We start from the raw sequence: 27361 nt of genomic DNA on the forward strand, positions 1-27361 counted from the left end.
TGCGCTGACTATATTTTTCTTTAAAAATCTAGGCTGTAGCTTTTAAATGAAGGTACAGGCCAGTCAAGTGGAAAATCACTTTATCCTTGTCACCACCCTACTCTGGAAAAAATCCTGTATTCTGGGGGAAGACTATGGCAAAGAACAACAGTGTTTTAATTTGAAATAGCATGCAGAAGTACCAGGGAAAATGATTATGTTATTGCAGTGAGACTTTGCAGAAAAGTAGAGTAAAACATGAGACAACAGTCAAATGGAATTTCCACAATATTATACGAAACACCCCATAAATTATAAATATCTGTGAATGCTTGATCATTGGAGGGAAAAAGCATTCCCTTCAAATCAGCTTGCCATGTCTATTTTGCATACAATCAAAACCTTGTAATCGCGCACAAGGTGCATTTTTAGGCTCTTCTTACAAATGCTCCCTTCTCGCCACCTGCGGCATTTGTAACAGTCTCCAGAGCCATCAAGGTTAATTGGAATCAGGCATTAAAAGACAGTCACTGTTCTAAAAGTGACAACAAATTATGTTAATCGTGGTTTGAAGTCCTTATTGTCAAGGTGGAATCAATCTTGCCCACGTCCCTTGAGGTCAGCAGCCAAACACAGCAATTAGCACTGTGTGGTGTGTGTGCACAAGTGTGTGCATGCGTGCGTGTGTTAAAGAATGAAGAAGAATGTTAAATGTCAAAAGGAAGATTATCCAGGAACTACTTCAAATATTGCAAACTTAATGGTAAAGTGTACATTAATCAAAGTACAAAATTACCAAATGAATACACAATGCAGAATGGTATACCTTGTGTCCTCCCTATATGTTAAAAGGAATATTGACAATAAGGAAATTACACCTGTGTAAAATAATGAGCTGGGCATAGCTGTCAATGTACCAATTGCAGCCTGACACAAGATTTAATCCATAATAATTAACAAATAAATAATTTTTTTATTTTTTTTTATTCTAAGGCAGCCTGGCAGCAGCAAACCTGATGGCTGTTTTCTCTGTGGCATCTGGCTCATCTGCTGCAGGAAGATCATCAGCCAGAATCTCTTCAGGACTCCGTGTGTCATTCGGGGGGGCTTTCTGCTCTTTGCCTTTGATCCCCATCCCTGCCGTGATGGCGTTCCACAAAGCACTCTGGGACTTTGAGCCTGCAAAAAATAAAAAGATAAAAAATAAAATCCTTAGTGGTGTTTCAGTTATTTTGTATAATGCCATGAACCAAGATTGTATTTGTTTGTGTCCATTATATAACAATAAACAAATTGTTAAATCTCCACTGAATGGCTTTCAGGATCTCGCAGAGTAAGAAAATGCTATGCCTTTGTAATGCTGCCCCCATGTGGATGTATGTTGTCAATGCTAGTTTATCTTCACTAGCACTTACTAGTAGCATTTACTACACCGTGGACAAGTAGTGCTACTACCACAAGTAGTATATATATATATATATACAGTGTATATATATTAGAGAGAACATTTGATCTTGCTCCTGGTTTGTCCCTCTCTTTAATCTTTACTTCTGGTGGAAAATAGTTCCCAATACATTTCCCAATACATTTTCTTTTTAAAAATCAGACATAAAATGTGATAATTGTCAGTCACAGCAAAATAATGTATGGGAAATATTGAGTTTTAAATTTAAATGTTTTGCTTCAATAACACATGATAGTAACTAATCTCTCATTAACTCAAAGTAAAATGACCCTTGTATTCTTTAATCTGAAAGGTGTGATGAATTGAAATAACTGAAATTAGTGAACTGACTAATAATGAAGACTGACTTATAGAGAGAACACTTACGTGCAAAACTGGCCTGTGGTCTGGTGGAGCTTTCCCCATCTTCATTCGCCACTGGAGGAAGAAAAACAGAAGAGAATCTAATGATGCCAGAAAATGTGGGTTTTGTACATACTCAACATGCTTATGTGATAGCCTACTATTTAAAAACATCACACTCTTTGGTAATTACTAATGACTTTAAAGCTTTAGTGCGTAGTTTCTGTCACCCCCATGAGGAATTTAAAGTAATGACAACACGGTCGGTGCAAACCTTCAGTGATCTTGCACCAACACTACCCCTTTGTATTAACTTATTTGGCAATGGCTTGAACATAACAGACATTCATTGATATAAAATAGTTGTGCACTATAGCTTTAAATATTTAGCAAATGTTTTTGTTGTTACACAGACTTGTTCTGTGTTGAATTAAAGGTTACTCAAAATTGTTTGTAATATCTGGAAAAAGGGCATTTTAACATGTACAACAAATACACTGAGTATTCAAAGTTCACATGTTAGTCTTTTTTTGTGATCAATTATAATTTTAATATTCAGAACAAAAATGTTAAAATAACATTCACAAACAGTTAAAACAACACACTGGGGCATAGGAATGCCTCCCAGGGCCACAAAGTCACAGAGAGGAAAAACAATACATGCAGAAACACACCACACACACACACACACACACACACACACACACACAACCCAAACACAACACAAACACACACACACACACACACACACACACACACACACACACACACACCACACACAAAAGACAAGGGACCAATCAACACAAACAAAAGAAAAGGCTACAGCATTGCCTTCAAGGACTCAGCCATGCTGTGCCAAGTCTCCAAAGTCTTCCCCGGGGCTCCACCCACACAAGCCGTTGAATGTTCCATGTACGTGACATCCAAAAAAAAAAAGGATCCATGAACGAACAGATAAGTCATGAGGTGGCTTCCGACAAGTTGCAATCATCCTCTTAGCAGCTGTGAGTCCTGCTAACAGCACGTTTTTAAGCTTTAGAAAGCTGGAAGACTGGCAAGTCATTCACAATCAAAATGTTAACAGTAACAGGCACAGTAACATTAATCAAGGTGGAAATTTTGGATGCAATATTGTTCCAGAACAGACAATTAGGAGAACACTCCCAGAACATATGAAGATAGGTACCTTGAGCATTAATTGGGAAGAAAGTGCATACAGGACTGTTAATTATTTTCATGTGATGTATTTTCACGAGGGTGAGATATGTCCTATGTATGAAATTGTAGTGAATCTGCTGGTGATCTGGATTGCGAGACACTTCTGGAATGTTAGACCATACATTATGCCAGTCGAGAGCGAGGCCTGGGCAATCGCATACCCAGATCCTCTCAATAGGAAGGGCAGAGCGGCCACCAAGAACTGATGAAGCCTGGATACCATACCACAATTTTTAGACTGCACAGTAAATAACTTTTGAATAGGATGAATGGGCAAAGTCCTCTGCCAGGGGACACAGTATGCCTTGAGTGCCGACCTTAACTGAAGGTAAAAGAAAAAAGAGGAACGTGGCCGACTGAATGCATTTTGCAAGTCAGAAAAAGGTAACAAGCCAACCTCACCAAAAATGTCTTTCAGACAATTAACTCCCCTTTGTTCCCACTGAGGAACTGTTTGGTCTCGCACCAATCAAAAGTGCTGTATTATTGAATAAAGGGGAAAAAGTGTGCCAGTTACAAGCGATTTTAACTAATCTCCAAGCTTTGATAAGATGAGAGATGATGGGGCCAAAGCGTAGCTCGCGCTGTCTGTTCGAAATATTGGCAAAGAGAACGTCATGGAGTGACCACGACTCTTTCATAGCACTCTCTAAGGTACGCCAGCAAACAGACACATCTGGGCTAAACCAAGTGAGAAGGGGTCTTAACAACAAAGGACCAGAAATAATGTTTAAAGTTGGGAACTGAAAGGCCACCATCCTCTCTCCTCCTCTGTAACATAGACATTTTAAGTCGCAGCCATTTGCCTTTCCAGATAAATATGGATACTGCTGAGTGTAATTTATGCCAAAAGCCAGCAAGAGGGGAGAGATGTAGCATAGAGCTCACAAAATTGACCCTGGGTAAAACATTAATTTTAACCACTGAGATACGAGCTTGAATCTACATCGGGAGACCCATCCATTTTTCATATCCTTCAAAACACTGTTCACAGCAACAGAATAGTTATTTTTAATAATCTGGTTTAAGCAGGGGAAGACCTCAATCCTAAATATTTAAACTGCTTAACATTGGGATGTTGGCAGGGATGGTTAAGTTGCAGAATCATTTAAATGAAGTGGTGCAGATTTTGACCAGTTAATTTTAAAGCCTGATAAGCTTCCATACTCCTCGCATAATGATAGAAAGTGAGGAAAAGACTGAGAGGGGTTCTCTAAAAATACCAAAACATCGTCTGCAAATAGTGAGAGATGAAGCTATGTACTACGAATGCATATTGGTGACACGCTAATCGATTGGCGAATGGCTTGAGCCAACGGCTCTAGAGAGAGGACAAATAGTGGGACTCAAGGGTCAACCTTGGCGGGAAGACCTGGAGACTGGAAATAGAGAGGAAGAGGTGCGTCCAGTTAAGACTCGGGCTGAGGGATTAGAATACAAAGCTTTGATAATACCAATGAAAGTTTTACCAAAGCCCATCACCTCTAAGACTGGCCATGAAAATGGCCATGTAAGTCTGTCAAAGGCTTTTGTAAGAGAAAGAAGTGACATTGGGATTTTTTTGAGACTCTAAACGGCAAGCTAGGAGCTTTGCAAAGATTTTTATGTCAGCGTTAAGCAGGCTCAGAGGCCGATAGCTAAAACTCTCTGTAGGATCCTTATCCCTTTTGAGGAGTAAGGAAATCAAACTGTGTTAACATCCCTTGAGAATTCACTCTTTTCAATAGAGAAGTTAATCATGTCAAGAAGGAAAGGGCCAAGCTGTTCCCAAAAAGTTGCATAAAATTCAGGGGGAATCCCATAAAAGCCTGGTGATTTTTCTTTTTGCATATTCTGTACTGCCAATTTTAATTCCACAATAGAAATTAATTTGTCCAAGTTAGCTGATTTCTCTGCTGATTATCCAACGTAACCTCAGATTCATACAGATTGGAATAAAATGTCTGAAAGGATTTATTTATTTCAACAGGGTTACAGTGGGGATAAAAAATGTGGGCACCCCAGGTAAAAATTTGTATTAATGTGCATGAAGAAAAGATGGAAAAATCTCCAAAAGGCATCAAATGACAGATTAGACATTTGTACAATGTGTCACAAAAAAGATTTTGTTTCCATCATTTACACTTTCAACATAACATGTTAAAAAAATGGCATCTGCAAAGGTTTGGGCACCCTGCAGAGTTTATAGCATGCACCGCCCCTTTTGGAAAACTGAGACCTGACAGTGTCATGAATTGTTCTCAATCATCGTCTGGAAAGACCAGGTGATGTCAATCTTAAGGTTTTAAATGCCCAGACTCATCTGACCTTGCCTCACAACGCTCACAAAGCAGGAGAAGGCTATAAGAAGATAGCGAAGCGTTTTCAGATGCCAATATCCTCTCTTCGGCATGTGATTAAGAAATGGCAGTCATCAGGAACAGTGAAAGTTAAAGCAAGATCTGGAAGACCAAGAAAAATATCAGACAGACCAGCTTGCAGGATTGTGAGAAAAGCAAGTCAAAACCCACGTTTGACTGCACGATCCAACATGAGGGTTAAGATGCAGTTCCTCTATCAGCCACTAGATGCTGGCTCCATAAAACTCAGACATTACAGCATGTCAATAAATGTTTTTACAGTTAGATACTCTGAAGGTTAATATGTGTCATAGTGGTAATGAATAATTAAAAGTAATAAAATTACTGCATTATTATGAGAAAGTTTAAAAATGAAATAGTGTGTTTGACTGCTCAGTCGTTCAGACCATCAACCAGAACTCTACCACGAGCCATATTCACATTTGGGTTTGGGATTCCAGTCTTGGGACCTTTGTTCCAATGTCTTATCTCTCTCTCTCTCTCTCTCTCTCTTCTCTCTCTCTCCTCTCTCTCTCTCTCTCTCTCTCCCTCTCTCCCTTTCTCCTCTGCCATTTTCAGTCTGCCACTACACTGTTACCTGTCAAATAAAAGAGACATTAAAAAACCTATAAAAGGTCAAGTCATTTGGGAATGTTTATGTTATGACAGGTTAGTGAGACAACAATTATAACACCATGCTTTGATGTGAATCTTTGGGAGCATTGCAATGTCTCTTATGCCAATTAGATATTTGTTCAACATTCAAGTAATAAATTAAGATGATATGCGTTTTTTTTGGGGAAGTCTGTACTTTTAAGTTCTAAACCCAAAGTTCTCCCCCCCTTGCGTTTAGCTGTCTTTATAGTTACATTAACTTGACAAAAGGTGGGTTAGGCACCAAAAAGACTGGTTAAGATTACAAAAAAGTGAAGCTGAGATAATTATGGCCAGCTGGAGAGATCTTCTGCACAACATCGGCCTTCAGAGGTCCTCACCGCACTCGAGATTCCTCTTGCCATCCCCACCCACACCCGTCTCTTAGTGCCGTTTAGTAACGTTACAACAAAACCCTTTTGCCCCGTTAAAACATCCAAAAAGTGACATGTGAAATATATGATGATATAGTGACAATGTTAGCTTGCTTGCTCACTAACTGGTCAGCTACCAACACAAATCAAAGAAAAACATAATTATGTTGGGGAAACTGCTGCTATTGTATTAGAATGACATGAATAAAGATTCGCATGCGCAGAGCTTCCACAACCTGTGGCTGTTCAGGCTTAAACCTGATGGGTCATGAGACGTAAGTCTGGATTTTGTCGACCATGAAAGTGACACCAACCCTGAGGATCATAAGAAAGAAAAATACTCTTCCACCCTACCCTACAGATCTCTGATATAAAAAGCTGTCTGAGTCATAATTTCCCAAAACCATTTTTAATTAGTCTATCACAAAAAATAGTTTACTTAATTTCATTAAAGGTGCAATATGTAATACTGACAGCTAGTGTTTAAAATAGTTACTGCAGTACAAATTCAAAATACTGGAGAGAGTCTTCTCCCCAAACTCAAAGTTCCCGAAGGTTTCCAGGCTGAGACGGCAGCAGCCACAACAATGTTGCTAGACACTTGTCTCACATTGCCAGATACTACGCCACAGCACAGTGGAGTAGCTAATGTTAGCTGCTGGCAGTATTTGACAGTCATAAAAGCCCGTGCTCACGCAGAGCTCTGTACCCAACAGAGAAACATACTTTTTCGGCTTAGCATTACAGTAGGAACCGCTATAAATTCCACAACCTCGCTGTCCTTTTCCACCCAACTCACTACAGCTGTACTAACATTTCAGCTGTAGCGAGCTGGGTTTACGTTTTTACAGGTATATCTGGCAACACAACCTGCCTGTCAAACTGGGCAGTTGATAACAACAAACAAGCCAAAACACAAACAGAAATTCCATCACAGAAGGGAAATTACAAAAGGTGAAAAAACTTGCATTAGCATTGTTGTCAGAAAAAATAGTATTTCAACTTAACATGTTTCCTTAATAACTGATGATGCACTGGGGGCATTTTTGGATTTATTACAGTCATTTTATTACATATTGAACCTTTCATTCTATTTTTTTTTATTTCTGACAAGTCAGTGACAAAATGCTTTAATATTCTGTTACTGTAATAATGTAATCTAGACTCTCCCACCCACCTTAAATGTGTGCACCAGTATCTGTATTTCTAGTTTTGTCCTTGTGATCTGGAGTCTAATGTGTTTTGCGTGGAACTTGCATATTGCCATTTGTGCCAGTGTCAGAACCTTTACAGGCAGCATAGAAGCAGAAAAGACTGACCTTGAGGTTGTTCTATAGTACCTTTCTGTATCATGTTGGTCTGTAGCTCTACAGTTATAATTCTAGTCTTACAATGGACATCTTATTGTGCTACATTGTGCCGTGAAGGTGGGTTGACATTTATCCTCATGATAATAATATAATATAATGGATAGACATGCTCTGCTAAAGGGCATGCCAGTTTTAATGTGGGATAAAAGACTTAGAATAGAAGAAAAGGCCATTGGCGATATTAAAGATGCATGTGTATGTTTGTGGTCCTCGTTAAATCTCTCCCACTGGCAGAGCACATAGCCTCTTCATCACCTCCTTGTGATGGATATATGCAATATTGTTTGACTTAGGCTTATAACAATATTCAGATTGTCCACAGATCTTTTATGTATACTTAATTAAACCAGGGATCTTCAACAGGGGTCCGGGACCCCAAGGGGGTCCTCAAAGTCAATGCAGGAGGGCCTTCAAATTATTGTTCCAAAATTAAAAGTCTTAACATGAATCCAACATATTATTAGCAGATGTAAAGCCCCACTGCCTACTGGCCTATAGGTAAAGTTGTCACTAAGGTAACCATCCACAGATACAGTTCACCCTAAGGATTCACTGTGACTCATGCATGTATTAAAACAAAATTTAAAAATCATGCCAACATTAATTAAGATATTTGAATAGCTTAGTATTCTATGCAAAAAGGCATTTAAAAAGACTTTAGGCCACCCAGTTTAATATGCAACTTAATTTATATATATACACAATATATGTGGGGGGGGGAGGGTCCCTGCTCCCTGCTCTTTTAATTAAAAAACGATAAACACCCCTGAATTAAACAATCTGCAACTGTTGGATGATGAAGGAGGTTAGATTGCAAAGGTTTGGTCAAAGGCAGAAATACTGGCAAAAATATGTAAATTAAATTGTACTACTTTTTCTCTTTGCTCTGATAAGGATGGCTTCAAATTCTTTTGACCGCAGCTCAACTCCTTACAGTGCATTTTATTTGTACTCGGAAGTTTAATTTTTGGAGGCCAAAGTCGGAAACACACATCCTGACTTCGTATTTTCAATCTTGGAACTTGGGCAACCACCGAGTATACAAGGCTAAAAATCCAAAATAGATGCACCGTGCATTCACAGTTGTGAAAGCTAGTAATAAGCACTTCTGTGTTATTTATGTCTCACTAAATCAGTTGTACACACAGTTGTGTCCATCTTCTATCTGTGGACATGTTGCTACTTTGTTTTTTGGGAAAACAAACAGCGTGATGCATTGTTATAAACTGGCAGTGCTAACAATAAACCTGGTTAGAGCTAATGAAAACAATGAAAATCCGACTTGTAAATGGAACGCATTCAACTCCGGTGTGAAGTCATTCCCAGCTTTGGCTTCCGGAACGCACTATAAGCCTCTGTGAGAGGTGGCATTGGGGGTCCCTACCTTGTGTTTCATCATCACTGTTTTGGAAACCAACGTCTGGTAAATGTTGACAGAGTGGACTGCAATTTATATCATTAGTGTTGTCAGCATTGTCTTTTTCACACAACATTCACTTACTTTCTCTGCTGCTGATGTGTTACCATTTTCCCAGAGGTATCTCTGTAGTCTGAATACACAATCATTAATATTTGTTGCTGCACCGGACTGGAATAGGAAGTTTTGCAATATATTTTTTCAAATGGAAATTATGAATTTAATGAGCGCTCAACGGACATTTCTTTTACCCTCACAGTGAATGAGTTTTAATCAGAATGAACCCGTTTAGATTCAGTTGAACAGATTCTTGTTTGTGAACTAAAACACTTGTTTAGTTTGATCATCCCAGAGCTTAGGATTCATGGTTTGTTACACAACCAACCTAGAATACCTTTGTTTCACTGCTGTAGACAACACTAATAATGAAAAACCTGTAGCAGCATCCAAAAACATCCATTACAATTGTTGCCTATATTATTCTATATACTAAAGGTGCAATCCACCAATTTAACATGGAAAGGGCAGTTTACTGCCTCATCACTCAGCCTGTGATGTGTTTTAACAAAAGACATTATCCAACAGAATTTTTACGAGTTTGAAAGATGTGGGCATTTACCAGACAGGAAAGGTCTAACTAAAAGACGCTGTTGGGTGGATTATGGGAAATGTAGGATTCAGCAAGAACAACAAAAATGTTTTGAACACAGAAAAACAACTCCATGATCTCACCATGGAATACATATGTTCCCTTTGATTAGAATAAAGTCTGTGTGTGGATCTGAACTTCACCACTGTGCCCACAGAAGTATGACTCTCCTTCTGATGTTAGCTGCTTTTTCATCCATGCCAAACAAGAGAGAAGGCATGAAAAAAATAGAGTGAGAGTTGGATTACAAACATTGATGTAACAAACCCCCATCCTTTTGCCCTGCATGCCGCTAGTACTAATTATAGTAACATAAATCCATTAATTTCACAACAATCAGTTTTAAACTTCAACATCTCCTCATGTATTCGGTCTAATATTTAGGGAAGAGGAGGATGATACACAACAAGACTGTAGATGACAGACAGATGTTTTTTTTGTTGTGAAATAGAGACACACTGTGTGCTTTCAACAGACTATCAACTTCCAGGAAAGCAGTAGCCTATTGACAATGATTATAAGAATTAAGGACTGTCCTGGTGAAATAAAAAAAGGGTTTGAAATGATTGTACATACAGTAAATCCCAGCTCTGTTTGCAATATTAAATCAACCAGCAAAACTAGAAACAAAATTGCAAGTAGAGAATGTATCAACTTTCAGCACATGAAAGATAGAGGAAAAGGTCAGTGATGATTGGTGTGATGTTAGGTAGTGTTAACACCTTATAAACAATGTATGGTAAAAGTGAGACATAGCTTATTAAACTTAAATAATAATCCTGTATCAATGTTTAGTCAATCTATGTTATAGACTTATTTCAGTAGTGTAGAAAGATGTTTATATAATAATAGTAATAATAATAATAATAATAATAATAATAATAATAATGTATAATAATGTATAATCTTACACTTCAGAAGTTGAGAGAGTTCTGTATGGGAAATAGTTCTCAGGGAAAAGATCAATAATCATGTGTCAAGCATGGTCTCTGTACTACAAGATATTAAGAAAAGAAAAACAGACAAAGATTTTTAGTACAAACAACATTCATTCCCAATAGAGTTTTGCTTTGTTCAAAATTGCCACCAAGCCAAACGTGTATTCGCCATGGCAAGGACACAAATTAAGAATGCACAATCTTCTTCAGTAATTTGCTCAAGTAAAAGATTTTTTTTTTTAAACATACGTACAAACGTACATGTAAAACAAAACAACTAAAGCCTGAATGCTCCGTACCCCTGCAGATAAGCTGAAAAGTTGAAATGTTTTCTCCACTTGAGTTCACAACATCAACAAAGCTTACAAGCATAACACACCACTAAACACCTCAGTTGGAATCTAAGCGCAGGCTCAGAGGTTAATAGAGGAGTGAACACAAGGTGTCCAGCGAGGCAATGAGCTAGCAGCGCTTAGAAGTCACGCTTCAGAGGAGGTGATTAACAAAATGATGTGGAGGCTGAATCTTAGGCCCAGTGAGCTATTGATTGTGACACTTGTGGGTTACCATGACAACTGCCATGCTTGTGGGTAGAATGAAATAGGCCACGTGTGATCGAGGCAGGTTTTGAAAGGTAACAGGATGTGTCCAAGCAAGCGGAAAATCCAAAGTCTATTTTCTGTGGAATCATAAAAGCCTTTAGGGCTTTTAATGCTTTTAAAAAGATATCCAGAAATGATCTGAAAGCATTGCTCTTCCTGTTTTTGTGTCATCACGTCCATGACACCAATACTTTCCCCTTTGTATGAGTACATCCATTTCATGCAGATAAGTTTAGGTGGGAGGTGTGTGCCATAGACCAAGTATTTGCTGTGTCTCATATGCAATAACAACAGCACTGAGCTCATGGCCCAGAGTTCAACCTAGGTGAAACTTATTATAAAGCACTAAGACAACACTTAGTAAGAAGGCACTGACCAGACCACTATGGAGACGTTGGTTTTGGCTGGCTTAACTCCCTGACTTGACATAAATTTCAAGAGCAGAATGGGGTCAGTACCTGGTGACCATGGAAATAGAAAAAAGAACACTTCCTGTTGTGTACATCAGCTTACATGTCTCTAACAAAAACAAATTTGATAACATTACAGCATTATTAAATAATTGTTTTGCTACTTTTTTTAAAAGTATTTGTAGTGTAAGTAAACAGTTGCTTATTTACACATTCAGCAGATAGAGAATATTTATTTGAAGTCATGTATCTGACCATAGGGATGAATATTATATTAGTATAATGTGGATATTGTCATGAGACTAGATATCATCTTAGATTTGGGATATCGTAATACTGTAATAAGGTATAAAGTGATGTCTTTCCTGATTTTAAAAGCTGCATTACCATAAAGATATGCAATTTTCTGAACTTACCAGACTGTTCTAGCTGTTCTATGATTTGCCTTTACCCATTTAGTCATTATAGCCACATTAATGATGATTATCAAAACTCTCTGTGTAAATATTTTGTGAAAGCACCAATAGTCAATCAATAATATTTTCCCAATATCAATATTGAGGTATTCGGTAAAAGATTATCATGATATTTGATTTTCTTACAACTCCTGAGGAAATTATCTGGCTCTTTAACTTCTAAATGCCCTACTATCTTCATCATTACATAATGCTATGCTCACTGCTGTTTGGGCTAGGTGGGTTGAAAGCTGTAAGATAAGCTGAAAGAAACAATCTGTAAAGCTGAGGCAAGGTACCAGTTTTGGTGAAAACTCCCTCGGTATTTGACAATAAATAAGTTACCATAGTTATGCGGACGACACACAAATTTACATAACCTTATCGCCAGGGGACTATAGTCCAAAACAAAAACTGACTAAGTGCATCGAACAAATTAACGGCTGGATGTGCCAGAACTTTCCTAAATTAAATGAAGGAAAAACTGAGGTGGTTGTTTTTGGAGCAAGAGAGGAACGATTAAAAGTCGGCGCTCAGCTTCAAACAACAATGTTAAAAACAACAGACAAAGCCAGAAATCTTGGTGTAGTCATGGACTCAGACCTGAACTTTAACAGCCACATTAAGACAATTACAAAGTCAGCCTACTATCACCTAAAGAACATATCAAGGGTTAAAGGACTTATGTGTCAACAGGATTTGGAAAAACTTGTCCATGCCTTTATCTTCAGTAGACTTGACTACTGTAACGGGGTCTTTACAGGTCTCCCTAAAAAATCAATCAGACAGCTGCAGCTGATTCAGAACGCTGCTGCTCGAGTCCTCACTAAGACCAAGAGACTGGATCACATCACTCCAGTTCTGAAGTCTTTACACTGGCTTCCTGTGTCTCAAAGAATTGATTTCAAAGTACTCTTGCTAGTTTATAAATCACTTAACGGTTTAGGTCCAAAATATATTTCTGATCTGCTACTACACTATGACCCCCCAGACCTCTCAGGCCATCTGGAACAGGTCTACTTTCTGTCCCCAGAGTCAGAACTAAACAGGGTGAAGCAGCTTTCAGTTTCTATGCTCCTCATATCTGGAATAAACTCCCAGAAACCTGCAGATCCGCTGCTACTCTCAGTTCTTTTAAATCAAGGCTGAAGACCTTTCTTTTTGATGCTGCCTTTCTTTAAATGACTGCTCATTTCTTTAAATTTCTTATGCTGCACTGTAACTTTTATTCTTGTGTTTTATGTGTCTATTTTTTAACTGTCTATTCATGTGTTTTAACGGGTTTTAAATGCTTAGGATTTTTAACTGTTTTTACTTGTGTTTTATCTGTTTAACTGATTTTGTGTAAAGCACTTTGAATTGCCCTGTTGCTGAAATGTGCTATACAAATAAAGCTGCCTTGCCTTGCCTTTGACAGCTTTTACCCTATAACTAATCATCTCAAAAGTTATTAAAGGAGAATTCCGGTGGATTTCAACATGTAGCTCTGTTCTTGTGTTGTCCTTGCAGGTCAGCTTTTTCCCTTTTTCAGACTTTTAAGTTTTCACTAACACCACCTTACTACCACTAGTTTTACAGTACTTTTTGGAATTCATGGTCAATAACCCTCATTTATAAAGAATTATACCAAATATTTGAGTTAAAAAAGCAGAAATTATTAATTATTTTGACCAATAGTTAAGATCAGAAGAACGTACAGATGAGTGTAGTCAGGAATGAAAATGATCACTTGTATTTGCAAAGAGTGTTGTATGGAATCCAATCCATTTTTTGGGGTAAATTTTTTTAAAAGAAACCCATGTTTCAGATATAAAAGGGGTCAAATTTGACCTGAGGACAACAGGAGGGTTAAAATTTGAAGTGCTGTCAGTAGTGAGACAAATTAAAACAATAGGTGTTGTCTACACTGAGTTATCCTCCTGCTAACAGGCTTAAACTGCAGTAGATGTGACAGAAAGGCATAAATGTTGTAACAATTGACTAGTGTGGACTTCACCAGAAAACAGGAAATAAACTGAGGTATGGGTTAACATAACTTTTATGTCTGTCACATTTACTGAAGTCAGATTTGCTCTGTTCACTTGGAAGGAATCACTGCACATGGCTAGTCACTGGTAATGACATTTTGAGCATGTTTTGAGGCTAAAAACACGTTTAAAACTGGCCCTGTTTAAGCCTTTTGGGTGCAAAATCTAGCAGGAGGATAACTTGGTGTAGACTGCACCGATAGTTGTCATTTGTCTCACTAATGACAGCACTACACATTTAAAAAAAAAAAAAAAAAAAAAACAGAGCTACATGTTGAAAACGACTTAAATTCTTCTTTAACGTTGGCACGTCTTTCTGTGGGTTGAGACTTACAAGCTTTTTGGATATCCCAACCCAGTGATGTCGCGGCAGCTGTTTACTATCAGCAAAACCCCTGCTGTGACAACACTGATTGCGGCGTGGAAAAAGGTGCAGTGACAGTTTTCTGCCTTATTTGATTCAGTGTTGAATTAGCCCTGAAAGCCTATGTCCAAAAGCAAAATGCACATTATCAGTTTAAACACTTTAAACTTCTCTGTAAAGAAAGACAGCTTTGAGGTAAAGGTTTTAAGCAAACTTGTTATCTTACTATATTTACCAAAAAGAGATTGAGAAAAACTAATGCAGCACATGTTTATCTTCATACCTGTGCCGTTAGCTCTGCTGTGTACACAACAAATGCAACAAAACTGTCAAACAGTTTCTATCTACCAACAGATTTGGGAACACAGTGCATTTAAAGTCTCCAGCACAGAACGTCTTCAAATTGCTCTATTTTCCATATTGTCAACACTTACTCCAGTTAGTTTTCTCAAGCACTCAAATTTTTCTTTTTTTTTTAAACCAAAAAGGTGTCACATAAGTTCATCAACATTCTGGTTGTCAAGACAATTAAATGAATTCATGGTGACGTCAGCAGCACACAGCTTTAGTCTGAACCCCCCTTGTTTCCATGGTGAAGGTAAATTGCAGAGGTAAGCATCAACTTCAGTAGAATAACTAAACATGGCGAGTTGTGCATAAGGACTGAATTGTGATGTGTTTAACAATGTCACTGTGTTGGAGCCAAACGCCTCATTGCGCTGCCTCACACTCTCTCACCCACATGTATTCTGCTCCTGTCACACACACTTTCATGCATCTTGCTCACATGCAAACATGATCTACCTTTCTTCCTGCTCTGCCTACCCTACAATGTCTTACCTATGGTGATATTGAAGCCGTCAATGCTGAAGGTTGCACTCCGACCCTTCTTAAATCGATGCTTCTTGGAGTTGGCTTCCATCGCTTTGGCAACCTCCGGTCACCGGTGCACCTCTGAATCTGTTTCAATGCCTCTTGTCAGTTGCACTGTCTTGTTTCAGTTTTGTTTGGGTAACTCTCCTACTGGACAGAAATAAAATGTGGTCCTCTGACTCGCGCTGGAGGAGAACTGTCAAACACTCACCACTTCTCAATAAAGGCACCGAGCTGGAGTATTTCTCTCAAGTCCTTCTCCCTCCCCTTGTCTTTGTTGTACACATCTTTTCTCTTTTTTCTCCTCTCTCAGTTTCTTACAGTAGTTTTTCCCTCCACCCCTCCCTCCACGCTCTCTCTCCTCATCTCTCTTCCCCAGGAGGTACAGTAGGTGTGAGAGGTGGGTGGCGTGGTAGTGGTTGTGGTGGTGGTGGAGGTTGGGATGACATCTCTAGAGGTCTTCAAATGAACGTGACTCCTCCTACTTTAGGAATTCATAGCAAAAGCATTAAAAGCTCGCCTATTGTAGTCTATTCTTGTTTTGCTCACACACACTCAAACATACAAAAATTGACTCTGAAATCGTGTTGAGCCACAAAATGGTTGGGTGCATGTGCGCTGAGAGGAAAGGAAGAGGTGGAGGGAAAGACAGCAACAGAGTGATTATGTGTATTGAGTCAAAACTAGTCATTAAATCAATGCCACTGCTTTTCATTTTACAGAGGTTACTTAGCCTTCACAAACCTGGAGCCCATTAACAGGGTGCATAGCATACTCTTCTTTTGAAGGAAGAAAACAAGCCATTACCTGATAGAGTGGTTACATTTGTAAGAGTGCAGATACTGCCTTGAAATTATTATTTATTTTAAACTGGAAATGACACTAGAGCAAGGACACTGCTTTCTTTATCGTTCTAAGTGTTACCTTGCAAAGATTGTCCCTTTATACTATTTAAAACTACATTTCCTTTGCCCAGTACACATCTCCTCACCTATGCACACACCAGATCAACAAAGGATAAAATGTTCTCCTTATTAGCACCATCTGACATTTAGCTATAGAATTTTTTCGTGTTTCATTTTCCCTGATCATTAGTGTCTGTGAGTGCTCCTGGCTTTGGCTTGTTCACACACCTTTTTCTAAATTCAATAGATATAATAGCCTATAAAAGCAGGCACATAGCTAAGAAGACATAATGTCCTTTAATTGTCATTTTAACTTAATTTACCTCACTAGTGACTAGTGACACTTTATACAGCTCACTCCTCTATGGTATAGCAGGAGAGCAAACTAAACCATTTTCCTTCTTTACACTTAATGCAGAATAATTTAACTAAATATTGGCCTACGCTGTGTTCTTTGTGTTTGTTCTTCTCTTTCCTCTCTGTTCTTCCCTTGAGTCACTTTATAATAACAGCCACAATAACAAATTATGTAATTTACTTCAGTGGCATGCAATATAATCTAAGCAATGTGACAACAAAGACAAGGGGTTTAGAAGCATTAACACGTCCCCACATTAATAAACAGTTATTGAGTCCTACATGATTTCTGTGTGGCTGCAAATCTCTAAGTGGCTATGCCTACTTTAAAAACCTGCACTACAATCACACACTGAAGAGTGATCAGCCATTGAAATGAGCATGCAGTCTCAAAGGGTGAGCGTTCACCAGTTGTTAAATAATAATCCAAGATCTGTCAAATAAGGGCATAGTCAAACATACATACAACATATACATAACAGTGGTACTATAAACAGTAATTATTGCACAATTTCTAAGTAATGTAGCAATTAAGGTGTATGAGGAAAAGAAAATCGATCACAATCAGGAGATCTATCCAATGTAACAGAGCCAGTTTGAGTCACTCAGTGCAGTTCTAGCAGACACAATATGCACTTGTTAGATAATTACAATCCATCTCATTTTGTTTGCTAGCTGAGCTACAGTAAGAGCTCTTTATCCCCTGTTTCTCTTCTGTCACCATGCACATTACGGCCACCAATGATACTGTATGTAGCAATAAGTTAGGATCCTAATTTTGCAACACTCACACTTTGCAACCTCAAGCACATGCCTGTTTCAGAGCTATTGGGACTTTTTTAGTATTTACTTTTGTTACCAGGTAACCATTTGTTTGAAAGGCCTAAACTGGGCAATTTGACTTTACAGTTACAAAATGATTAGCCTGTTGAGGCCACAGTTCACGTTCAATATGATTAATGATATTATCATATTGTTGCAGTCCAGTGACCAATATAAAATGCATACCTAAACAATGAGTCTAAAAGAATCTGTGCAATTAATGAAATAATTACAAAGGTGCTCAAGACCAATGCTTTCTTTAGGGGTTTATTCCATTAGGGTAGGTGTCTGTTCATCATAGTCAAAGTTTGCTGCAGTATATTCAAGCTTCCCGTTTAACGCAGTTGGGATTATGAAAGATAAAGAGGAGATTGTGTAATACACTTGAATGAAGGAGTGTGCCCCTGCGTTTATGATGCTTTAGAGGGCTACATGGTGCTCTACAGATTTATATTACCCTACAAACTGTGACAATTAAAACTTTTCAAAAAACATTCTGTTAAAAGCCTCAATATGTGCTGATGTAAGGATGGTGGAGGCGTTGAGCTAACAAGTCCTCCAAACCATACGACGATGGTTGTTCATTCCTACTAAACCCTGTTTAATGAACAGAATGAGCCCACAGCATTTTCCCTAATGAATGAATGACCCCAAAGCCTTTCATAATCATCAAGATTTCATTAGAGTCTAAAACAATCTTGAAATCTTAAAAAATGTAATTATAGTAAGTCAAAAAAGAGGGGTTTTTTACTTTTAACTTAAGTTAAATGTATTTAATTATTATGCAATTGCATTTTGTATTGACTAAATTTAATTTGATGCATTATTACAATTGTAATGATTAGTTTTCAAGTTGATGTTTAATTAGAGTCTTATAGTTTTCAATAACGCTTTATAAAATGGATAGTTCCAGTATTGGATTTTGATAAGCAGAGCGGCTTTTCGAAGCTGTATTCTATAAACACACAGCTGTGACCGCATCACAATTATGTGAACGTCAGAAGTACGCAGCGCTGTCATTCAATGGATGCCAAAATAAAAACCACAAAGATGCCAGCGGAAGAAACAAAGAAAGCCTAGGGGATTTATGCATGAGCAGCCATGAAACCCACTGTTTCCTGCCAATTTGTTGGAGAAATACCTGTCATTGCTGCCACCCAATCCACTCACCTTTTCATCTCCATCCACAGAAGACAAACTAGCAATGATCTGTGGTAAGCTTTAACGATATGCATTGACCATTGTATATAAGCAATAAGCCACTTGAGACCAGCGTTGGGGCAAACGCCCCTTAGCAGTTGTTTAATTATTGTAAACCACGGCGTGACTCTTGGCTGCTGATATAGCTTGACAAAACAGATACCAAGTGTGTAACAATAATTTTGGTTCACACCTGCCAAGCTAAATACACAATACATTATCTGTGTATGTTGGTTTTAATGCCAGGACATTTCAAAAGGATTGTGTGGTTTGTTGTACAATGGCGACTCTAAGTGGTGTATCCTATACCTATACATCTGTTGGGTCATTGTCAAGATCCATTTTCTTTAAGGGTCAATACCAGAGCTACGTCACTGTCACTAGGCAACGGGAAGCCCTTTCAGACATATTGCATAGATCACACTGAGGATGACAAAGGGGTTGATATTGCAAATAGCACGCAAGTGTGTTTTTTTTGTACAGTAGAAGTATGTGTTCTGAAGTTATTTTACGATTACGTTATTTTTAGTGTCTTCCACACCTACATTTTCAACATGTTTATTTGACATGAACCAGGTAGAATAAACATATATTTTAATACTTAAGCTGATGCATTTTACAGAGATATAACAAACACACTCCCCAGTTCCCAGGCAGGGGAATCCCTCATCAGTGCAGAAAGTGATAATTGGAACAATGCAAAAGAGACATTCAGTTTTGATGGGATGATGGCAAAAGTTACAACATTTACGTAGATTTCTTGTAGCATTTCAAAAAAATAGTTTTAGACATAAACTTTAGGGTTTTTTTTTTTTAACAAACTGATGATACAGTGGATTGCTCGCACATAAATACACCTGCTTGCTTTTTCTATGTCCATTGAAGGTGAAATTGCTCAACCTTTGATCTGGCCATCAAACACCAGGACAGTCCATCACCACTAGAAACTAATTGGTCGTAAAGAGAAAGGGGACATGAGGGCTAATTTAGGGGATTAGAAATGGCCTCTTGCACCAAATTTATCCTAAACAGTCCTGTTTGTATTTGTAGTGAGTGAAGGTACCATCCAATAAATCAGCATATTTAAAGTATATCTTATAAATGACAATCACTACAATCCCAAACCGGATTATAATCCTACATTTTCCGTTTTTTCTGATAAAGTGACATGTCACCATCATTTTTTTATTTTGTAATTGATTCAAAATTAACGTCAGTTTTTGGGGCTTTTTTTAATTGTGTAATCTGTCCTAGTAGCACATTGCGAGTACACAACAACTATGCAATCATGCAGAAAAACAAGCTCATTAGAGGTCTCCCCCAGACTGTGGAACAACCTGCTCTTTGTCAGTCCCCACACCACTGTTGCCACAGTGACATAGTCATGTAATTAGGACACATAGGGTGTCAGGGAGCTTGCCTTTTCCCCTGCTAAATACTCATTAGAGGCACCTTCAAGGATAATGTTAGCCTGTGTTGCAAACCCGAGGGAAATGATATGACAAAACAGAGAGCTACATGAACTGTCATCTCCTGTTGCACAAAGACCCTAAAGAAAACAGGAGGAAAAAGATAGTGAACTATAAAGTGCATGCGTTTAGCTAATGACTTTTGCACCAGCATGGTTCCTGGTCAAAGAAACCAAATCAGTTAAGTGGGTGAGTGTCATGTAAGCACGGTAAAAAAATGTAAACCTTTTGATTAGAACCAGGCGTCTTACACATCCAGACAAAGTCCCCCAACAGACCAAAGCAACTAATCAGTGTTATCTGGACGGCGTCAAAACTACCCTACGGCTGTTTTCACGACAATGTCACACATGAAGTTTTGACGACCCCGCACACTGTGCCAATTAATACACTTGTCACAGAGGCCACACAGCTCATACACCAGAGCTAAATGCTTGCAGGTGTTCATTGTAAAAACAACACCTAATGCAATAAATCACGTGCTCGGTTACAAATTATTTTTCCATCGTGAAATGCGTATAAAAAGACAGGACTTAACTGTATACAACCTCTATAGTAAAGTAGCATCATCTCTTAAAAATTAACCTTAAAAATTAACCTTAAATGCTAATATGCAGCTATTCTGCCAAAACACAGAAATGTAAGTAACATTTATGTCAAATAACTCTACAACACCGCATATCTATAAACATATTTCCTAGTGCTGTCCCACCAAATTCGCTCTAAATGTATCTGTAAAATGTTCAAGACCAGTATTTTTAAATTGTCTATTCCTAAAATAACTACATGCTAACTGTAATTTAAGGTATGGTTAGGAATTAGCAACAAAGCCACTCTGTTAAAGGGGCCTTTTAGAGTTTTCCTGTGAGCAGAAAAAGTTCTGTGTATCCTTGACAAACAAAAGTGTTAAATACATTTCCCTTATATTTGCATTAATTTTATATCCATGTTTACTACTACAAGTTCTTTTCTGCCTTTACTGGCACATTGCTGAATTTCTTTCTTGGTGCATTACCGCCACCTGTAAATCATTGGAATAGTGTGAATCCACAAATGGGGACCGTTATAAAGAATTGCTCAATAGCGCTAATAGTGGTCAGAAACTCCACAGGGAAAAAGAGTGAATATAACGGATGTCAACGCTGACCAGATGTATGATAGCAGATGTCAACCCAAGCCACCATGTTGAAGAAGGAACATTTAACTGTGCTACCTGAACATCACACTACTTCTTTTACCGACACAAAATGCAAATGCAATTCAATTACATATGAGCATAGATCACATGACAGTGGGCTTGTAATGGATTATTAGCATAGTTTTGTTATCTTGAAGCTTGTTTTTGGTTATTGGTTCTGATAACTAAAGAAAAATAAATAAAAAATAAATAAAAATTGTTTTCTAACAGACATGATACATTGTAAAAGTATTAAGCAGTTTACCCATTTAAATTGAACAGTTCAATCTTCAATGTCCCACTGATTCATACATACACACCAAAGACTATTCATCAAGGACTTTGTGAATAAAGATTATTTAAATGTTGATTGAATTTGTAACTGCATTTTACACACTCAATGTTTAGTCAGCTCTAAACCGGATTACAGTTATTGAATCACAGTTTTCAATAAGCTTGTTGTATTATTAAAATTTGAACACGTTCATCGTTCACCAATTTGTGTTGCCTCTATACTGCAGGCATTTATGAAGGGTTGTTAACACATTTGTTTGTTCAGTGCCTGATGCAAGTTTATAGATGTGGCCTTTATGCGATACTAATGAAGAGTTACTAAAGATGAATAACTTAATCATGTTCTGCAAATGTTGGTAACACTTTACTTCACGTCTCCCTATTTATTTATTACCATAAGTTCATACACATTAAAGATATGGTACAATCTTTCCCCTAAAAAATGTGTGACACCACAGTCTCAAACACATCTTTACTCCACTGCTTCTCATTCAAATGTAAAACACCATTCAGTATGACTAATATATGCTATGAGAGTGACTCCCGCTCCTTGTACGCCACGGGAAACTGTTGGAAGAGGAACCAGTTCTGGTGCCAGTAAGGCAATCAACAGCAGGGTTATTGCTGCTCTTCAACATCCCGTTGTTGTACAATCTCTCCAGTACGTTATATTTACACCTGAATGTTTGACATTTCCCATAAAGCACCTGCTACACTGGTCATATATTATGGATAGCTGACGTAGACTTGATACTATTTAAAAATGATTCATCCATCTTAATTGAAGGGGTGTGTGGTCTCATTTGGCATGGCAGCTCAGATTAAAGCCAATGGTCTAAAGTTGTTAGAGCTGATGTGAAACTGTAGTCTCCTAACTTCCCAACTAAGAGGGAGTTGAGCTCTCTACACCACTGAGACTATCTAACTCTAAAGGGTCTTGACCAGAGACAATTGGGACGTTCTGTTTCCCTAGGTAAAGCAGTTAAGTACTCAGCTGAGACTCCTCAATACTCTTGACCATCATTTGGGACCAGGGAGGAAACTCAACGGGAGTCTACACTGTCATGAGGTCATGGAAACACCACACCACAGGTGGTATTTTAGGAACAGCGGAGAATTATTTCCTCTGGACAGATATGCCACGCTTTCGGAACTAGGTGCGTATAGTACAGTGGAAATAAACGAGATAACTGAAGGAAAACGAACAAACAAAAGTAAAATAGTTTTAAAAAAAATGGAGTTATGAATAAAAGCTGCATGTAAAAGTGTAAAGGTACATATACTAGTACCATACAGAGATTCACTGAACAGTCAACTGCTGATAATACTTTGTACCACCTATCTCCCATAAAAAACGTACTTCAATTTTACATTTTAATCCGTCTAAATTTACTTTGAAAAAGTCCAAATGTGATTGGTGATGCAATTAAATGATTGGAGCTTAGTGTATGCAGTCAGTCTCTTTACAGATATGTCACCATGACAAGCATCTAATTTCTGGTGTACAGTCACCAGATAACTCATGTTGATTCAGTAAAAAAGAAATTGTACTATACATTTCCAATAAAGAATATATGACACATCTCTGCAATATTGCAGTTTCACATGTGAATTTGTTACAATTAATGGGACTGTAATTTGGTTTATTTCAGTCCGTGGGACACATCAAAGAGATGCTTTGGTATAGTGGAGATATGTTGCATTGAGGCCGGCCATCAAAGAGCTTCGCATTCATTCAGTGAATACCTTTTTTTTTCACTAGCATATTCACAGTAATCCTCTGAAGTGACCAGTTGCTCTCATCTACAGATAGATCCATGAACGGAACCACAGAGATGTGCAGTATAAAGACACATAGCAGCTGTATTTGAGGCTCGGACGCTCACAAAAAAATTGAAGAAATGTTTCATAAGTGAATAACAGAAAACATACTTACTAAATTTGCTAATTTGACAAACTGCGTGGCCATCTATCACTATGATAGCCTACTTTTATATTTCACTGACACCTACATCATTGATTGAAGGAGCATGCACTATATAACGTTTAGTTGGGGATCAATTCAAAAAAGTACAAAGCCAAACAGAGATAACTGCATGGTTAAACTGCATGCCAGTGGTGTAAAGTATGTACTCAAATACAGTACTTAAGTACAATTTTCAGATACTTTACTAAAAGTTTACTTGCATACAGAATCATTACAAACAAGATGTACTTGCCAACCAAAGTAAAACCAGCCCCAAAGTGTTATTATTTTAATGGTTTGATCTATTGTATAAAGCATTAGTAAATTATTAAATAATTACAAATAGAACAATTAGTTTTAATTAAGAAACTTTGTGAAGAGAGCCTTTTTAGAAAGTGGTAGTGTAAACGTTTGAAAGTAAGTGTACTGCTGTCCCTGGTAAAAGAAAAAACGTTTTCACAGCAGACATTTTGACATGTCACAGCAGGAAAAGCCCAAGTATAATAAATAACATGAAAAAGAACTGCATCCCATTTAATAAGCATTCACAGGGCCCTGCTGCTGGTTCACTGGAAGGGTTTACAGGGCTCGTTACTCGCATTAGTTTCACCTGTGATTTTTCCTGACAAGTCAACATGTCCGCTATAATGAATATTTGCTAGTAGTGCTAGAAGAAGCATTCAAATCATTTACTTGAGTAAAAGTAAAGGATGCAAAAAAGTCTCGCAACTAAAATTAGTATAAGTATTAGCAACAAAAAGTAGGCTATCAAGAATAGTTCTATCAATAGGCTATCAAGAATAGTTCCTGGAGGTGGAGCTGGACTTCATGTACAGAAGTTAGGTAGTTATAGAACAATGCTTCATCTTTTATAAACTGAGCATGTGTTTTGTATGAAAAATTGACCTGAAATGTAGTGAAGTAGAAGTACAAAACAGCATAAAAACTAAATACCCAAGTAAAGTACAAGTAGGCCCTAACTAAAAAAAAATCTTTTTTAAAACAGTACTTGAGTAAATGTATGTGTGTTAATCTCCAGCACGGTATATTATGATTTCTTTGCAACAAATGCACATTAAACCAACAGGTGAGTAACTCCTTACGTAACACCTAACAGTTAAACTTACTGCTCTGTTGACCGTGAGAAGACTTTTTCTTCAAAGTGCGTTTAGCTCCGACGGAGTCTTGTCTGCTCAGCACCTCGGACAGCGCCTGGCGGGAACTCTGCAGTCCTGTTTGGCTCGAGACGTTAAACCGCGTGCTCTTCTTCTTGGCCCGGTCCGACTGCGGAGCGGACTGGCTTCTGTCCGGGTCCTCCGGCTCTGAACCCACTTTCACCAACGCGTTTCTTGTCCGTGTTAGAGCAGAAGTCACCGAGCCCATTACCAAAAAAGAGGTTAAACAGCTTCAGTCAGAATCTGTAACTCTGAGATTACCTCTCATGTTACTCAAAACCGGTTGAAACTTGACACAATAAAACTAAACTAAATGTTTTATACCGTATCTATGCTTGACACCATGTTTGTTTAATTAAGTCGGCGAAACCATCGAACAAACCCAACGTCTGTCATTTACAACCCGTTAGCTTGTCATGTTTAAATAAATTCACCGACAGAAAGATATCAAATTGATTAAAGAACCGAAAACCAGAGTTTCACCGGAGAATGTCGGCATGTCTCCCTCTGTTCGCGTCTCCTCCGACAGACACGTCACATGAGGAAGTTGCTCTGCTGACAAACACGCGGATCTCTCGGGGCAAACCAGCGAAAACAAGGGACATTAATTAACAGCCAAGTACCCCGGATATTAAAATGGGCAGAAAGACAAATGCACTGACTTGACAAGAACTAATATTGTTTAATATAAAAAAACACGGGTAGATTTTCCTTTGTTAAAATCCCGTTTTTAACGCATCTGGGATAAATGTGATTTTATCAAGCAGTGGTACTTCTGACTAAACGTAGCTTGCTGTAAATGACCCACCACTGAAGGTAGTTTAATTTACATTAATCACCGACAGATGGCAGTCAAATAAAGTAGGCTTATATTATATTATTTTCCACACATTAAGATTAGATCTTATCATTGGGCCTCATCAATTAAAATAATTTGAACAAGTGGCCTATGACTAAAAGACCAACACTTTGTAATGATAAAATGTTATGATAAAATTGTCAAACGTGTGTAGCAATGCAACAGTCTACAAATAACACAATTACAGAGGCCTGCATTCAAAATCTTATTAGAATAAAAGCACAGCAGTATTGTCTGCAAAATGCACTAGCATCAATGCCGCAGAATGGCCTGTTGTTGTGTTAGTACTCTGTTAGTACTGTATTTGATACATGTGTGAAAAGTACTGTGAGCTGGTTAATGCAGAGCTAAGTTAATTAGTTAAGTTAGTTAAGTTAAATAAAGTATGCATCATTATTTATGAACAAATCATGTTTTACATGTGAAATTTAATCTGAAAATTAACCTTGGCTGTCATATAAATGTAGTGAGAGGGAAAAGTAGAGTGCAATATTCTACTTTTAAAGTGCAATAGAAGTATAAAGAAACAAAATGCTCATGTAAACTATCTCAAATTGTGGTCAAGTACGGTACTTTATGAAATGTACTTAGTAACATAACACATCACACTCTATCTTAGTATAAAATGTCAGTGTTCATACTATTTGAAAGCATCTTGAACAAATGACCTGACAAATGAAGTGACAGATCATCATTTTTTAAGCCTTTTTACAATTGATAAACAATCTTACCTCAATGTCAACTTAGTAGCCGTCCTGGAGAAGAATCATTTGATAAAGTTTGCACAGTTATCATGGAATTGTAGATTTTCAATTTTCCTTTTTTATGAACACAGTTGAGTTTCAAAAGTTCAGTCTTAAAACCACAGTTGACAAAACGGTTTCGCCTGGTGGTATATTTACCTATGGCTTAATTAAGTTTCATTCTGACATCTCTCCAATTGTGCATGAATAGGGCCTGTGTGTGCATTTCTTAATTATACTACTGTTACTTCTGTCTACTCTGAGACCCAGCTCCTCCTTCCAATAAGACAGAGTCTCTGCTGCTATTGGGCAGGTAATGTACCTGGGACGTGATGGATCCACCGAGACAAAGCTATCAAACTATGAACACCAAAAGTGTGACACTGCGCTGAGAGAGCAGTTCATTAGGTCCACATGAACAGCCCTGCAAAAAACATCTTCGTGAAGCTTGTAATGTTTAGTTTTTGTTGAGAGCTTTGATTTAACTCTGGTAATTTCACTTGTAGGGCCACAGTTAGCAGGGGATTGTATTCTATGGTGTGGCATTTCTAATACTTTGTTTCTCTAAATGCCTTTAGGTTACAGGCACGTTTATTCTGGTCTTTAGTATCATATATCTGCTTTCAAAAACATAAAAAAAATAATGATTACGTCGATACATCTGGACAATTTTGCCTCAAAATCAGTTTTGCTTCTTTATAACAGCTGATGCATGTACAGTTTTTACCTCATTAAGAACAATGTAAGCTTTTTAAGACTGGTTGCACAATTTAGTTACTTGCAAATGCCGATGTTGTTGTCACAACAAAATACAATAATTATTTATACGAGAAATTGTTTTACTACTTCATCACCATAAAACTATTACCAGCAGAACCAGCGAATACCAGCAAAGTATTACACATTGTGTGCACAATA

General features: G+C 37.8%; 1 protein-coding gene across 3 annotated transcripts in view; it reads right to left on the bottom strand.

Annotated features, from left to right (window-relative positions):
* The window catches only part of pde1cb (phosphodiesterase 1C, calmodulin-dependent b), a 106713-nt gene extending 81340 nt beyond the window's left edge, over positions 1-25373 (bottom strand). For 2 of the 3 annotated variants that reach the window (XR_004334238.1, XM_032530461.1), the window contains exons 1-3: positions 24794-25373; positions 1811-1861; positions 993-1158 (exon numbers count right to left, since the gene is read on the bottom strand). Coding sequence is in view for 1 of the 3 variants with exons in the window: in XM_032530461.1 (XP_032386352.1) it covers positions 993-1158; positions 1811-1861; positions 24794-25049 (473 nt within the window). In the remaining 2 variants the exon portion in view is untranslated. The remainder of the gene's footprint in view (positions 1-992; positions 1159-1810; positions 1862-24793) is intronic. The other variant, XR_004334239.1, reaches the window with a different exon arrangement.
* Positions 25374-27361: the final 1988 nt, after the last annotated feature.

This window comes from Etheostoma spectabile, chromosome 12, assembly GCF_008692095.1.
Source record: "Etheostoma spectabile isolate EspeVRDwgs_2016 chromosome 12, UIUC_Espe_1.0, whole genome shotgun sequence".
Classification (NCBI taxonomy): domain Eukaryota; kingdom Metazoa; phylum Chordata; class Actinopteri; order Perciformes; family Percidae; genus Etheostoma; species Etheostoma spectabile.